This window comes from Parasteatoda tepidariorum, chromosome 1 (genome assembly GCF_043381705.1).
Source record: "Parasteatoda tepidariorum isolate YZ-2023 chromosome 1, CAS_Ptep_4.0, whole genome shotgun sequence".
Lineage (NCBI taxonomy): Eukaryota > Metazoa > Arthropoda > Arachnida > Araneae > Theridiidae > Parasteatoda > Parasteatoda tepidariorum.
The window spans coordinates 3,878,985-3,896,296 of NC_092204.1; the positions used below are offsets into that span (position 1 = coordinate 3,878,985).

At 34.8% G+C, this 17,312-nt stretch overlaps 1 protein-coding gene across 1 annotated transcript in view; it reads right to left on the reverse strand.

The window, feature by feature from the left end:
• Positions 1–938: 938 nt before the first annotated feature.
• LOC107455053 (chaoptin) overlaps positions 939–17,312 on the reverse strand; it is a gene marked incomplete at its 3' end in the record, with an annotated part of 272,614 nt that continues 256,240 nt past the window's right edge. Inside the window, 5 exon segments of the mRNA XM_071186716.1 lie at positions 939–1,354; positions 4,747–7,055; positions 7,980–8,279; positions 12,460–12,606; positions 15,407–15,634. Of these exon segments, the coding sequence (XP_071042817.1) occupies positions 939–1,354; positions 4,747–7,055; positions 7,980–8,279; positions 12,460–12,606; positions 15,407–15,634 (3,400 nt within the window).

Below are 17,312 nucleotides of genomic sequence, written 5' to 3' on the forward strand. Positions count from 1 at the left end.
TTGTTCATTGAAATCCATAGTCTGACATAATATGCAAGAGAAAAATATAAGTTTTAGTCGGCCATGTACCTTGTAGACCAGCAGGAAAGGAAGAATGTTTTATTTCATAAAATGTCTGTTCCAGACGCTACAACAGGTAATGGGCGATGCATCTTCTCTGTTTTTAATGTCCTTGTCACTATCAGCAAGCCTGCTTGGTGAAATCAAGCAAATTTTAAGGCAGAGGGTGCTTTTCTCGTGTTTCAGTGGCGCCATCTGTGGCCAAGAATAAGACTTCAGTCACACACAAACCTCACAAAACGTTTTATAGTGCGGACCCATTCATACATCCACAACTCATAATTTTGACTTGAACCAGAGAACGATCAATCTAAAATTCAGTTCCCCTGGAGGTAAATTTTTTATGGGAACAAAGAGGATTTTGTGATCCCACATATTTAACGTGCACCAGTTACCATTTACTACACGGGGACTCTTCGACCGGTGGTGATCGAACTCACGCATTTTTCTCTAATCTATTTGTAATTATTTTTCATGATTTTTCTCAAAGAGTTGCTTCTGGAGACATGCCCCCCCTCACCAGCTATATATGAAACTAAAAATGGATAATGAATTTTATTGAATTTAAGAAGGTTATTCAAGTTAAATATCAAAGAATGAAATTTACAGTTAAATTTAGATCGATGCGTTTGAAAAGTTAAATTTTTAAATACTAAATAAGTTTGATAATTGAAAATAAATTTTCTTCATCCGAAACCTTTGAAAAATGTCAAGCCTATCGTAATTCTTATCGTTTGATAGGTTTGAAAAAGAAATTCTTCACGCTCGGTAGGTTTGAACATTGAAAAGGAAATTTCTTGCTTTCGATAGGTTTGAACATTGAAAAGGAAATTTCTTGCTTTCGATAGGTTTGAAAATCAAACATGAACTTCACTTACCAGAAATATGCTGTGTCGTGTATCCCTCAGATTTAACTCTGCTGGCTGGACTCAGAACCCTATCCTCCATGCTGGTCAAATAATTTCCTCTGATGTCTAATGTCAAATATCGAATGTCTGCAAGATACTTGAGCAGATTGTTGGGCAGGCGACTGATACTCGTACCTGTTATGCGCAGTATCAGTTCGTGGGTCTCCAACCCTTGGAATGCATCGGGTAACACGTACTGGAGGTTCCTACCCGTTACTGTGAGTTCCCGTAATTTAGTACCAAAAGCGAACTGCAGTTGGTGAGAGAGACTGGTCTCTTCAACGTCTATCAGAACTCGTCGGAGGCTGCAAGATTTGGAGAGGAGATTCTGGAGACGGATAGATCTTAATCCCGCGTAGGTGCTCGTCTTGAAGGAGGTCAGGAACCTGGAAGAGAGAGAAATTCAATGTCATCTCAAGTCACAATTCTTGATGGTCTCATCAAAAAATGTCGATGGTTTATGTTGGTTTCAGTCAGAGTTGGCCAAAAATGTAATCGATTACATTTTTTGATTACAGTAATCAATTACTTGTCATCATGATTAAAATTTTCAAAAATTTTGATTACAGCTGTAATCATGATTACAATATTGATTACAGTAATCAATTACTTGTAATCGTGATTACAAAGTTTGATTACAGCTGTAATCATGATTACATAGTCGATTACAGTAATCAATTACTTGTAATCATGATTACAAGTAATTGCGATTACAAGTAATCACAACAAAAACGATTACAAGTAATTATGATTACAAGTAATCAAAATATATGATTACATGTAATTTGATTACATGTAATTTGATTACATGTAATTATGATTACATGTAATCTAATTACACGATTACAAGACTATTGTATTCTTATAAATGATTATATTTTACAGTAGATAGTAGAATGTATTTTATAATGATACATTTTGCACGTATTAACATGTACTGCATTTTGTACGTATTTGTATACGTACAAATGAATGTAACTAAAATGTATGTACACATGATTTTATCTAGTGCATATGTTCAGACATTTTAGTTTCACACACATGTACATACACTTATATTGTAGGTATAAAATATATGTACGTATGTATATAGATAATAATTACGTATGTATGTGCAAACAATGTTAAGTCTAGATAATTATCAGGTTTCTTTTCGCAGCGTTTTGTATGCTCAGCTAAAATCCACCTTGTCCTGCAATTTTAATGGACAATGCAATTTGATCCCATCGCTAGTGTGACGTCAAATAAAACGTCATTTGAGAGCCACGTGACCATTTTACCTAAGTAAACAATACTTTTAAAAAAAGCTTTACTAAATGTTTTTAATCCTTCTGGAATGAAAGGTTTGAAACCGCAATATTTTTGCTGGAAAAAAGGTTTTTAGTGCGAATATTTTCGTGACACTGAAAGGAAAATTCTGACACAAGGTTACCGTAAGGTTAAATGCTTTCTGGGCCAATACCATTTGATGGTCACCCTCATCCAACATTTTCCATTATGCGTTCGTGGTTTTTGATATGCCAACAAACACCCATCATTCCATGATGGAAAATGATACTTTAATAAACTATGATGGTTAACCATCAAGAGAAGTTTGATTCTAATGGACCGACAATCCATGGTCCGTGATGGTCCCAACTTTACATTCCCATGATGGTTTAATGGGAAGTCTTTTTGGTTCAGCAGAATTAATATACCATCAAATAAATTTTTTGTTGGACCATCAAAAATCAGTCCGAACTCCTGCATTGGGATCATGATTGTTCCAAAAACTGATTTCTAAGAAACTGATGGAAATTTCTGATTTTTCAAACATGAACAAACCATCAAAACAAGTTGCTACTCTTATGTTGGACCATCATAAATCAATCCGTATTCTTTGGTTTTTTATATGCCAACAAACTGTCATGTTTTTTATATGCCAACAAACTTTCACCATTCCATGATAGAAAATGCTGTTGTAATACTGTGAAGGTCAACAATAAAGAGAAGATTGATTCTCATGGATCAATAATCCATGGTCTACGATGGTTGCATCAATACATTTCCATAATGGGTTTATGGGAATTCTCGTTGGTTCTCAGGAATATGCTATCAAAACAATTTGGGTTTTTTTATTTTAGACTATCATGAATTAGGCCGAATTCCTACAGTGGGATGATGGTTGTTCATGATCGTTCAAACATTTAATTTTTAAGATACTGTCATGGAAATTCGTGATGGTCCATAATTGTACAACAATGCGTTTCCATGATGGTTTAATAATAATTTTTGTTGGTTCAGCAGGAATATACCATCAAAGCAATTTTGGTTTTCTTATGTAGCCCGTCATAAATCAGTTTGAATTCCTACATTGGTTTGATAAGGGTTCATGATCATTCCAACATTTGACATCTAAAAAACTATGATGGACATTTCTAATGGTTCGACATGAACAAACCATCAAATCAAGTAGCTTTTCTTATGTTGGACCATCATACAACAGTCCGAATTTCTACATTGGGATGATGGTTACATATGTTGGTTACCATCAATGGAAAACCATCAAATGTTTTATTTGAGTAGTTTAAAAATAATCCAGTATGTATGTGCTCTATGAAATCACATAGTTAGTTTGAATACACATATTAAATTTGTTGCATATTATTGTATACAGCTTATCAAACTTAAAAATAAATTCAATGTGAAAGCTTTACCGTAAAGTCCAAAATGTAGTGCAGATCGAAATTTAAATGATCGCTTTGATAAATGCTTGGGACATTTATTGTCTATAATTATTATACATAAATAATTTGACCAAAAATTTATTCAGGGTGTATATGTAACCTTTGTAACCGTGAAATCCAAAATCTGGTGCGTTTAGAAATCCAGGTTGTTTTGATAAATGCTTAGAAACTTTATATAAACCAAAAATTAACTAAATTTAAGTTTTCCTTTTTATTTAAAATAAAGTTTTTTAAGTAATTTACTTTTTATTTAAAAATCTATATTTCCCTTGTTATTTCAATAATTTAAACTTAATTTTTATATATGTAAAAAAATTCTTTATTAATTTATATTTTTACCATGTGCAAACTGGACAAATTATGTATAAATGTTATTTTATAAAATAATTTCATTTGTATAATTATGAATCAACCTTACTAATTATAAACTAGTAATTATCCAGTATAATATTACCTTGCGTACATTCTTTTCCGGGCTTATCCTTGGTAACTAACAAATCAAATGCGCTTCATTACTGCAGTAAGAACGAGCCGTATAAGATCCCTCTATACACGCTTTTGTTTTCACATGCTCAAAATATGTTCCTCTATGCTCAGAACTTCACATTCAATTTATTACGAAAATATCCGAAATCATTCTTGAAAGATTCCGGTAAGTGTAAGTTAATATTAAATTCGTTACTCGCTATATAGGTTTCGTTTTTTGTTCTGTGTTTTCTTGACATTTTATTTTCTATCTGGCTATATTGATACAGTATTAGAAAATTAGAAAGCACTCCTTTTTGCTGATATAATCGTATCAGCTGACGAAGAGAAGTTTTTCTTATTTTGTTTTCCGACTTTTTATTATTTTTTAAATATATTTTAAAAAATTCTTTTATTTTGATCCTTATTATTTAATGTATATAAGGATAAAAAAACTTTATGGTGTGCAATGTTTATATTTTTATAACATGCGAAAGCAATGATTTGAAAAACATTTGAACCCAATTCTGTAATAGGAGAATTATTCAAAAGATATGTGAGTCGAGAATGGTGTAGAAAAAACTTACTTTAAGTGGTGTAGTATTCTGGAATCCATGAAAGTGAGATCAAGACCTCGGACATCCAATTCTCTCAGCTTCTCCAATTTTCTGAAGCTGTTCGTGGTCAGAGCACGGATTGGATTGTAAGACAAATTCAATTTGATAAGTCTGACAATAGAGGGCCACACGTGCACCGGAACTTCGGCCAGATAATTGTGAGACAGATCCAGCTGCCTCAACTCCGTCACACTCGACAACGACAAGTCAGACACGTTGCATATGACATTATGAGACAAGTCCAAGACGCGCAGAGAGGGCAGCGGAAAATTCGGCACGTTGGGAATATTGTTTTCAGATAGGTTGAGGGTTTGCAGGGACACCAGAGCTTTGAAAGGTTCGTCGCTGAACTTCCACAGCGAGTTGTGGGACAGGTCTAGGTACAACAAATACACTAACTTAGAGAAAGCGTCCTCCGGTAAGCTCGACAGGTGATTACCCGACAAATTCAGGCTCAGCAGATTGTGGAGATGGTTGATCCCGCTGGTTGGAATGCTGGATATCCGGTTACCGGACAGGTCGAGATATCTCAGGGTGGCTCGCGTGTGGGCCAGGCTCTCAGTCGGGGCGTAGTATATGTCGTTGCTGGATAAATTCAACCGCTCCAGACTGGTGCCTATGAAAACGTCCTCTGGTAGTGTTTTGATGTTGTTCTGGCTAAGGTCCAAGATGCGAAGTGAGCTAAGATTTCGGAAAGCACCGCTAAACACCGTCGACATGTTGTTCCGACCGATGTTGATGATCTGCAGCATAAGGCAATTTTGGAAGACGCCGTTTGGCAAGTTGGACAGCAGATTTCCGTCCAGGTGCAGCACCTGCAGGTTGGGTGCATGTTGGAAGATGGAAGTGTCGAGGAAACTTATCCGGTTGTAGGACAAGGTCAAGGAATGCAAGGTTTTGCCCACAGGTTTAAGGAAGCTACCGTCTATTTTTGATATCAGATTATGGCTAAGGTCTAAACTGCGCACATTGATGTACCTCTCGCTCTCTTTAAAGTCCGGCACTTTCAGCAGGTGTTCGATTCGGTTGTAAGACAGGTCGAGGAACACGTGGTTTTTGGACTCGCCCACTTTGTGGAATCCGACGAACGAGAACTCCGTGAGGTTGTTGTCCTGGAGGAATATATTCGTGACGCTTTTCAGGTTCGAAAAAGCCGCTTTTTCGATGCTGGAGATTCTGTTCCTGGCGAGAATCACGGTGTTTAGAATCGGCATCTCGCTGAAAGCGAAAGATTTAATCGTGGTAAGCCTGTTACCGTAATAAACAACGTTCGTCAGAAAAGGCAGTTTGTAGAAAGTGCCGTTTTCTATCACTTCTATTTCGTTATTAGCTAAAACGACACTGTTGAGTCGCGTGTGAACTTTATTTCTGAAGAGTCCTGAAGGTAAAGATTGCAGTTTATTTCCTTCCAAGTCGATATGAATGAGGGAAGGCATTCCTTCAAAAGTCGACGTCGAAAGCGCGTTCAACTTGTTGTAGTCTACCTGCAACCATTTAACTTTTTCCATTCCTTCAAGGACTTCCAGAGTGGGAAGGTTGAAGTTACCCAATTCCAAAATTTCAAGAGTCGATCTGATCGGTTTGAACGTACTGGGATCGTAGGACACCAAATTATTGTAAGAGAGTCTAAGTTCTCTGAGTTTCGTTGTCCCGGAAAAAGTATCTGGCGCTATGCTAGTGAGTTCATTGTTAGCCAGATTCAGAGCTGTTAAAGATTGGCCCCATACGTTGAAGTCTGCAGCGGATATGGATGAAATGGAATTATCTTGAAGACTGATGCGTGATATCCTCTGGGTGGCATGCAGCGCCTCTCGCGGCACTTTTCTGAATCTATTCCCAGAGATATCGAGAATGTCTAAGTCATAACGGCAGCCGTTTAAGTCGTAAGGATCTAGGTCTTTGATGGAATTGCCCCGAAGGTAGAGATGACTCAAGGCGGTCAGATCTTTTAAGGCTTTTGGAAATGTCTCCAGGAGGTTGTGGCTCAGATCAAGGGCTTTGAGGGTGTCTTGAAGCCCTTCGAATGAGCCGTCTGGAATGGTTCTGAGTCTGTTGTTGGACAGGGAGAGCCTCTCGACAACGAAACCCTTAAACGTGGCCCCGTTTAGAGTCTTTATGTAGTTGAATTCGAGGTGGAGGTTCGTGATGGCGACTTCTGTGTGGTTCAGTAAAGATGCGGAGAGAATTCTGATGAGGTTGTGGCTGAGATCCAGTTTCGTGAGGTGTCTCACTGGTAGAATAAACGGTTTGGGGAGGTCTTCTATTAAGTTACCATTCAACTAAAACACGAAAAAGTAGTAATTATCAGTAAACTATAAATAAATAAGAATTAAAGTTTATAAAGAGTTGCCCAAAATTAACGCAAGGTTTGAATGAAATAGAACACAGTTTTTAGTCATTAGATTATTATTTTTCCATTGAATCATAAAGTACTTAGAATAGGGTTATTTATGGACATCGGTCAAATGGTTTCTACGGCTTTGGTGGCAAATACGCACTCTTTTGTCGAATTTTTTCATGACTTTTCTGCATAATTGCAGCTAAATTTCGTTGCTGCAGCGTTTAATTTCCTCTTGTAATGCACGGGTGGTTGTGGGCTCATTGACATAGACCTTTGACTTCAAATAACTCCATAAGAAGAAATCTAACGGTGTTAAATCACACGATCTAGGGGACCAATTATGATCACCAAAAGGAGAGAGTACACGACCAGGAAATGTCTCTTGCAGTAATTGAATTGTTCCACTGGCTGTATGGCATGTGACACAGTCTTGAACGCTTCATTTTTACTAACCCTAACAGCTGTCAAATTGCTCTTTTTATAGGGTTGCCAACAATTTACGCGAAAATGGCGGCAAATTCAAATCTTGCGTTAATTTTGGGACACCCTTTAGAACAAACTGTTTCGGGAGGTCTTCTATTAAGTAACAAAAAAAGGTAGCAATTGTTAGTAAACTACAGATAAATAAGAATAAAAGTTATAATGTAAATGGTTTGGGGAAGTGACAATTTTTCCTAAGTGACTATACTTTTTAAAAAAGCTTTAAAAAATAACTTTTAATCCTTTTAGGATGAAAGGTTTGAAACTGCAATAATCGAAAAAAGGTTTTCAGTACAAAGATTTTCGTGACACTAAAAAGTAAATTACGAAACAAGGTTGCTGTAAGGTTACATGCTTTCTGGGAAGTAAGTAAAATGATTACCTGAAGCCAAGTGAGGTTTCGCAGATTGTGGAGTGCTTCAGATGGCACACGCTTCAGAAGATTGTTGGAGAGGGAGAGTGTCTGGAGAGAGGAGGGAAAAGGGTGATTTTTGACGTCAGTTAGGCAATTCTGGTCGAGATCCAGTGACGTCAGGTTGTGTAGGTTGGAGAAGGCGCCATCTATGAGGAGTGAAATGCGATTGTCTCCAAGAAAAACACTGCGCAAGTTTGGCTTCGAGGGTAAGCTTGGCCAATCATCGATGTCATTGGAATGTAGGCTTAACCACTGCAGATGCCTCAACTGAAAATGATTCAAGCTCATTTATTTAAACTGTGTGTCGAACATTTAAAACACAGTTTACGAACAAGAAACGGAAAAGAAATGCTAGGGGAGGTATTTTGAATATATCACCCTCGATAATTCTCTCAGAAAAAATACTCGTCAATCATAATCGATTTAAATTCATTTGAGGTGTATTTAAGAAAGAAATTAATCTTTTTATATATGTTAAGAAATTCGTTTTTTTACAAGTGGAACTTGGTGAACTATTTCCACTGTACGTTTTAACCCCTTGCCATTGTCGCCCGAATCCAGTTCATACAACTACTACGTGCAGTATTTGTGATGCCCGAGCTGATTTCGTTTTGATTTTAGGATACATAGTTCCCTATTTTCCTAATAGATGGCATTAATGGTCCCAGTTTTTCACTGATTACGACTTCAGTCGAGTTAGGGAAAATGTGGGTGTTGTCAGCTGCTCAGATAAACAAAGACACACTTAGATTGATAAACAAAGGCAAAGTTTCGCTTTCTCGTTTAGTTTTGGTTGTTTTTCAGTGTGTTTTCATATTATATTATACTAGTTATATTATATTTTAGCTTCAAGTTTTGTTTAATTTCCCCTAAATGAATAAGATGTGTGTGTAATCCATTACCTTTTTATGTGTAAGTAGAAATTATAAATACAGTAGTTATTGCATTTAAAATTTTACTTTTGCAATAAAAAAACCATTTTCTAAATTTTATGATAAAGAAAAAAAAATAAACAGTCAAAAACATTTTCCATTTTTGGTCCATTTTTCTGAAATATGTCGCTATTAAGGGGGTTAATCTTGTCCCCCTCAAATATTGGACACTTTCAACGCCCATGATATATTGTCAATAAAGTTTACCTAGGGTATTAAAAAATTCTAAATAGTTGCTGAACCGAAAACAAAATGGCAGTGGGGAGTTGCTGAGTATATACGGTGGGAATCTTTTCATTTTTTTAATTTCGTTTTCTAGTGATAACTCTTGATGAAATGTCTTGCTCATTCGTCTTAATATATTCTTCTAATTTTCTAAATTTTCGGAGAGCAAGTTAAATAGGAAGTCCCGACGGATGGTAGCAATTTATATAAATTATTTCATTATTTGTATCGAATGAGTATAATTTTATTCGAATTTGATATCGACTTATGATAGAGAAGGGGTTTGCTTTGTGATATGCTAATTAAAGCATATGACGTTATTTTTTCCCTTAGTCGTGTTAACTATCGTACAGGAATCATCGTTTTTAATTCTAACAATAGGTAGTAACAACTTGAATTTATAAAAGTTCTTTAAATTGTGAGACGTTATCTTGCACGACATAAGAGGTAATTCATAAAAAGCCATAATTTTTAAAAAAAAATTTCAATACAAAATATTAAAATAATAAACATTCCGATGCTTTTAACATTAAAAAAATTATCGAATATTACTAAATTTACTTTATTCCTTCATGAATTTATTAACTTATGAAACCTATTACTAGATTGTTGAAATTTCAAGGTATTTTTTAAAAAAGTTCTTTAGAAGATATTAAAATAATAAATATTTCGATGCTCTTAACATTAAAAAAATAATTGTAGAATATTGCGAAATTTACTTTGTTCTTACATGATTTTTTTATCAATTTATTTTTTGATAACCGTCCTTGAACAGTCGACCCAACTTTATGGGTTTACGACTACTAATGTTGAACTCCGTAGCCCTGTCATTTTGAACCCAATCCAGAGGACAAGAGGACTCCTGGATCAAGTATTCGGAGAAATTTGACTTCGTGGAGGAATTTTTGATGGAACTTACCCGTATTTGCGTTACATGGAGAGGAAGACCACGGGAATCTCCCACGGTTAGCTTGACAGCAAAGGGACTCTAACCCAGTGTTTCCCAAAGTGTGGTACGCGTACCCCCAGGGGTACGGGAACCGTTCAGCAGGGGTACGCGTTCTTATGGAATTATCTTGCAACAAGCGAAAATTTCAAAAATTTTATTTAAAAACAAAGCTAGCCATAAAAATTTACGATTGCGTATTTTTCTCTCGGCTATTTTTTGCAGAGTTAACAGTTAATAATTAGTGGTGTCAACATCCAGGTGTGATTTTTAACTTTTGTACAATTTTTTATAGTGAAAAATACTTTCATTTTCTTATTAGTGGTACACAGCGTTACGAAAAACTTAAAAAGGGTACACAAAAGTCGTAAGTTTGGGAAACACTGCTCTAACCCATGATACGTCTATCACTGGGGATATTTTACGTCAGTGTTGTTGTTGGTGCAAGCCGGATGCGGAATTAGTATCGACCAGCCATCGCTGGAATCGAACCACGGTTCACCTCATTTAAAGGTTCTATCCCCTGAGCCATCGCGGCTCTTCAAGAATTTATCATGGCTATAGTGGACACCCCAAATCGGAATAAAACCCTGGAAAAACCGATTTTCTAATTTTGATTATTTTATGTTAATTAAATGATGCTCTATAACATGGAAAAGAATTTTTCGTATTTGAGGGATTACAATCAAGCTATAAGCTAGTTTCTTTTTCTCACATTCGTGCAACACACTCTTATTTTCATTTCTACTGTCACCTGAAACCTCGTAATTTTTTAGTATGTCTACTCATTACTACGCATGATTTAGTATTAATTAATCATAATTTTTTACTCCATTTGATTAGTTATATAAGTTCTGTGTACATGTTATCGAGATATATCATTTCAATGAGCAAATTTGTGAAAAATAAAATAATTGTGTATTTTTGGGCAATTTTTTCAAATTCTTTTTTGTTGTAATACCGTTTTCTCTTCCACCTTAGTTTCTGATATGAACTGCCATAATTTGCTACATTTATAAGGAATTACTTGGTTCTGATACAAGAAATCATATAAATTATTAAAATCATAAGAATTTGTAAGGCATTTAACAATATTAGTGTTATTTTGCTCTTTTATGACAAAAAATTGTTTTTCTCAAAACACAATTTTGCATCGAACTGGAAACACTATCTAGATCAATAAAAATTAATTGTAAAATGTGTAAATTTTTTTCTCTACACTTTGAGAAGGTTAAATAGAGATGAAATTAACAAAGAATCTTTAAATTTAAGAAACAATTTTGCGCAAAATAAATCGACAATTTAAAAAAAAAAAAAACATTTTAATTTTTCATGTTATACCATTTAATAAGTATCAAATTATGTTTTCATGTTCTTTATCTAAATATAAATAATTCATACAAGTTACAGCAATGTATGCGGGTCATTTAGTTGAAACCTGGCCAGTGCGTCCAATTTTGCATTAGACGTAATGGGGAGCCACGTAACTGCATGTATTACGGCACCATCTATTGGTAGAGAGACTGGCGCATGCGCAACGTCTGACATTGCATAGCGACAGTGTGGTTGCACGCCGAAGAGAAGGTCACACAAGTTATCGTCCACTACGGAACGTGCAGGAGCGTAAGCAGGAATAAGTTTCGGTGGGAAACGCTGGAACATCCACCGTACAATCCAGACCTTTCACCACGTGACTTTCATGTTTTTGGGCCTCTCTATTCGCTGACATCGATTCACAACGGACGACGACTTGTGTAACTGGGTCCAGGCCTGGATTCGACAGCGGCCTACTAGTTTCTTCAAAAATGGAACAGACCGGCTAGTGTAGCAATGGGATAAATGCGTAAAACAGTTTTTGTGACTAGTATGTGTACTGTGTATAGCTACATTTATGAGTTATCAAAATCGATGGTTTACACTAGTGGCCGGGTTTCATTTGAATGCCCCTTATAACATTATTTTTCAAGAAAAACTAATTAAGAGTTCACTGTAACCTTAACTTATGAAATCTATTAGTTTTAAAAAAGTTGAATTTTGAAGGACAGGTAAGCAATATAAGTACATTTAAATATGCTCAGTTAAAGTTAATTATAAACACGAATTTTCATGAGAGAAAATCCATATAAGCTAAATTTTTATTGGGTAATCGGAAATTGTGTTGAGGTAATTGAAAATTTGTGGTGCGGTAATTAGAGGTAATTGAAAATTTGTGGTGTGGTTATTAGAGGTAATTGAAAATTTGTGCTGTGGTAATTCGAGGTAATTGAAAATTTGTGGTGTGGTAATTCGAAGTAATTGAAAATTTGTGTTGTGGTAATTTGAGGTAATTGAAAATTTGTGTTACCCTCTGAAGAGCCTCTTGGGGTAATCTGTGCAATCTGTTGAAACTGAGATCCACAGTAGTCAAAGCTAATTCACTCCCTTGGAAAGCCTTCGGGTGAATATGAGACAGTTGATTCTGCATCATTCTTAGAGACGATATTCGAGTATTCTTTGAAAAGAAAAAAGACGACAAAAATGAAACACTAAAAATCAAAGTTATTCATTGTAGTTTTTGTATTCATTAAATAGAAATCAATCCTTATATTCAACTTGGAAATGTCCCGCAATGGATTGATCGTAAAGACACGTTTACCGGTAGAACACCGAAATCAAGCATCAATGGCTGCTGTCAGTAAGCGGGTGGGTGACCACTTTCATCAGCCTATGTAGAAACCGAGGGTGCGTCGTATTGATTCTCGGTAAACTATTCTATCATAAAGTGCCATCCCATCCTACATCAGAAAACCTTCAAATGGTTTTTCAGAAGTAGTCTGCGCAGACTATTTAAAAAGTAAACCAATTATGTGCATGAATCCAATTTCTATTTTAATAGTAATTAAGAAAAAGTGCCATCTTCTCCTATATATTTTCAATTATTCTTAAATATAATTAAATTCTCAAATAAATCCATCATATATATTTGAGAATTGAATCTGTAGTCGTTGATAAGTAAATAAGACTAACCAATGATATTCATAAATTAAACAAATTTTTAGACATATATTTGCTTATTTTTGCTAGATTTTCTATTAGATGGCTCTTTCGTAAACTGGTTTACCTTCATAGTGGTATGACCGGACTACCTATAAGAAACCGTGTGGAGGCTTTCAGTTATAGGAGCAGGCGTTGAAAGTCATCCCGTCGGCAGAGGATCAAAATTGCGATGGCATGTTTTCGGAACATTCTCAGGAATGTTTCCCAGACCGCCGTCAATAGCCCATAGAGCAACTCAGGTGCGACGGGTAAATAAAGTGCCTACCAATCTCAACTTGTAAATGCCGGTTAATTATCATCAGACAATGTTAATATTCGGATTAAAGAGGCATTTTTTAAATTTTTTTGCCTATTTTCATCTATAAACTTTGAAAGTTGTGGTAGTTTTAGATGATAGTCAGGGAGTTTAGAAGCTCGTGAACAAAGACTTAAGGGCTGATTGAAAACAAGGAATTTTCACCATACAATGCATGGGTGGGTGAACCACTAGGAGCTATTCGTGACTGCCACGTAACAGATATCTTCTAGAGTAGATCATCGCCCTTGGATCGTATGGTGAAAATTCCTTGTTTTCAATCGGCCTTTAAGTCTTTGACCATCAGTTTCGAAACATCCTGTATGACATTTATATTTGGTTTTGACAGGTTGCATAGCAAAATCTTTCACCAAAAAATAAGCACCCTGCAAGTACTTTTCAAGCACCCAAAAAATATTTTTAAGCACTATAAACATCAACAAAGTGCAAAATAATTTTCCAAGACTTTACATGGCCAAGGTAAAATAACTAGTTTCTGACAAGGATGCTCCTTTCTTGATTATATTAGCCATTATAAAAAAAATTGAGAGTTTTCGGTTCGATGTCAGAGGATGGAAAATTAAGGTTGAAATTGAGAATATCGCGCAAAAGACAGTAGAGTTGCACACGAGAGTGCAATAATCTCACCGAACCCAGCTCAGTATAGATGCTCATACGGATTTGCAAGTATTTCATCAAACATGTAAAATAATTGCCTCTTTCTTACGCTATTGGACCGATGATACGCCGAAATGGATTGTGGTTGAATGAATTGTGAAAATGTTGAATAACACGCTTTTGCATAATACCAGGCAAAAACCGTCATGGTAACGAAAAAAAATCTCATTTTCGAATAGAGAAAATTAAGCACTTTTAAAAAACACTCAATTAAAAAAACAATTAAAAAGGGCTCTCAATTAAAAAGGGCTTTTAAAAATAGAAAATCGAAAAGGACCTTTAAGAACTTTTTAAAAACGCTATGCAACATGCTTAATATGACGGCTTATAAAATTTGTTTTCATCAAATAGGTATGAAGATATTTTATTTTAAAATTCTTCTTTTACTTCTGTGCCAGATATCAAAATCTTTCTTTTTTTGTCTAAACCGTTTGATTGAAATAGCATCTATTTCTGTATTGTTAGCTGATTTCATTGATTTTCCAAGATTAATTTAATTGATTTAATTATGTGTGGATTTTCTGCAGATTCCATTTGCACTAGCACAGTTTATTCAAATTTCAGTCTTCAAATGTTTGATGGTTTTTCAAAAATGATGAACCAACATAATATTGATAATAACCATCAATAATTCATAAACCATTATATTTTTTGATGGTAACTAACATAAGTAACCATTTCTCCAATGTCGGAATTCGTGATCATATGATGATGGGTCAACATAAAGAAACCCAAATTGCTTTGATGGTACATTCCTGCTGAACCAACAATTATTATTAAACTATCATGGACGTGCATTGTTGTACCATTATGGACCAGCACAAATGTCCATCATAGTATCTCGAAAATCAAATGTTGGAACGATCATGAACAACCATCATCCCAATGTAGGAATTTGAACTTATTTATGATCCAACATTTAAAAAAAAAAAAACATTGTTTTGATGAGAACATTTGATGAGAACATTGTCTGAGAACCAACAAGAATTCCCATGAAACCATCATGGAAATGTATAGTTGGAACCATCACGGATCATCATGGATTGTATTTCCATGAGAATCAAACTTCTCTTGATGGTTAACCATCATTATCAAAGTAGCATTTTCCATCATGGAATGATGGAAGTTTGTTGACATATCAAACATAATAGAAAATGTTGGATGATGGTGGACCATCAAGAATCTCACTGAAACCAAAATAAACCATCAAAAATTTTTGATGGATTAATCAAGAATTTTAAGACTAAGATTTTCGAAGGTTTATAAGCATCCTCTAACTCACCTGGAATGATTTGTCCTGTAAGGTTTCTACACCGGATTTCAGTAGAGTGAATTGGAAGACGTCATCAAGGGGTAGTGTGGGGACTTGTGCGAAGGGGACGCCTATGCAGCTGACGTCACGATGTGTGCAGGTGCAGAGGGGGTTGAAGTTGCAGGGTTCCGTATGGGCCAAAATTCCTTGGAACGTCAGCATCATGACGAAAACTATTGTTACAGCAGGTGGCTTCATCTACCACAAAACAAGCCAAAACTTATAAATAATCTTTTTACTGACAAAATTAACAATTTATTTTCGGAAATAATATTAATAACATTTGACAATTAACTAGATTTAGGCCTATACTTCAAGCGATTAGCAGCTCTATTTTCAGCAGCATGACGATTGTATTGGATATTTTTAATTATCTAAAAAGATACTCGTCTCAGGGCTGCTAACTTTCTACGCTTTTTGTATACATCTATTCTAGTGGTAGCTCCCGTGGCAGAATCGCAGCGACACGGCGACATTAGCACAGATCGTTTCAGAGTTCTTGCAGAACGATTTTTCTTTCGAGAAGTAAAAAAATATATACTTTTCTTTTCTACAGAAATTTAGACGTAATATTTGAATCGTGCATTGAGATAGTCACTATTTGAATGGCTCAATTTACGCCGATAGTATTGTAAATCGATATGTTTCAATTGTATTTTCGGCAGTTATTGATTTTCAAGTGGATTTTAAATATCCCGATACATTTCAAGCAATATGGAAAATTCGAATCGTGCATTTGAGTATTCACTTTTTAAGATAATAATTCCAACGAATTTTTGGCAGTTATAGCTATTGATTTTTCCATAGCTTTTAAATCCGATATTTTTTTTATACGATATCATTTATTACAACAACCTGATCTAGAAACGAATCACGCATTTGAGGAGTTCGATTCACGTGATTTCTTCGTCGATCTTTTTTTCGATAACTACTGCTACGGATTTCATGATTTTAAATTATTATTTTTATTGTGATGATTATATTCAAAATGAGAAAGAAATAATTTGGAAATAATTTGTGCATCCACCCCTCCCCCCAACAAAATGCAAGAATAACACCCATAATATAGAATAAAAACTTATTACATGTTCAATAATGTAATGATAATCATTATGTAACGATAATCATTACATAAATGTAATGATTCCAATTGGAATCACTGGGACTGAAAGGGTTAAAAAAAACATATATAGTTTTTGTTTGTAAACGCAGCGCTTTTGTTATTTTAAATTAGTAACTATATGTTTATTATTATTAAAAGTATCTTGCAAAAAGTTATTTATTATCTTCTCTTATTTATTATCATCTCTTTCGCGGTAAGGCTTTTAAAATGTTGACGAAATGACTAAAAAATTTGAAAGCTTTGGTTTTTAACACTAAACATACCAGCACTTAATATGTACCTATTTCTAAAATAACCGAACTTTATATTTCTAGATTGAATGTATGAAATATAGATGTTAGGAAGCAAATAAACTAAAAAAAACTTTATAATATTTAAACAAATTTCTATATTGACAATTTTTATGTATTACAAAACAAAAAGAATAAGAATTTTTGATGCATTGCTGAACGTATTTTCTACATATACAGGGTGTTTCCATTTTCCACTAACATATTTCTTCTAATTATTATTATTTCTATATACTTATAATTATTTTTATAATTATAAGAATCTATATTATATAAAACGCTAATACGTACGTATGTATGTATGTATCAATAAAACCGATGATATTTCTTTTCTCGCGCTGGCAACAGTTTTCATTTTTAATTGATTGGATTCGGCGCGCAAGAGCACGTAGTGAGCAACCAGATAACAATAACCAGAGTGAGCATTATCAGGTTGTTCAATTCAGATTCATGCACTAAAAAC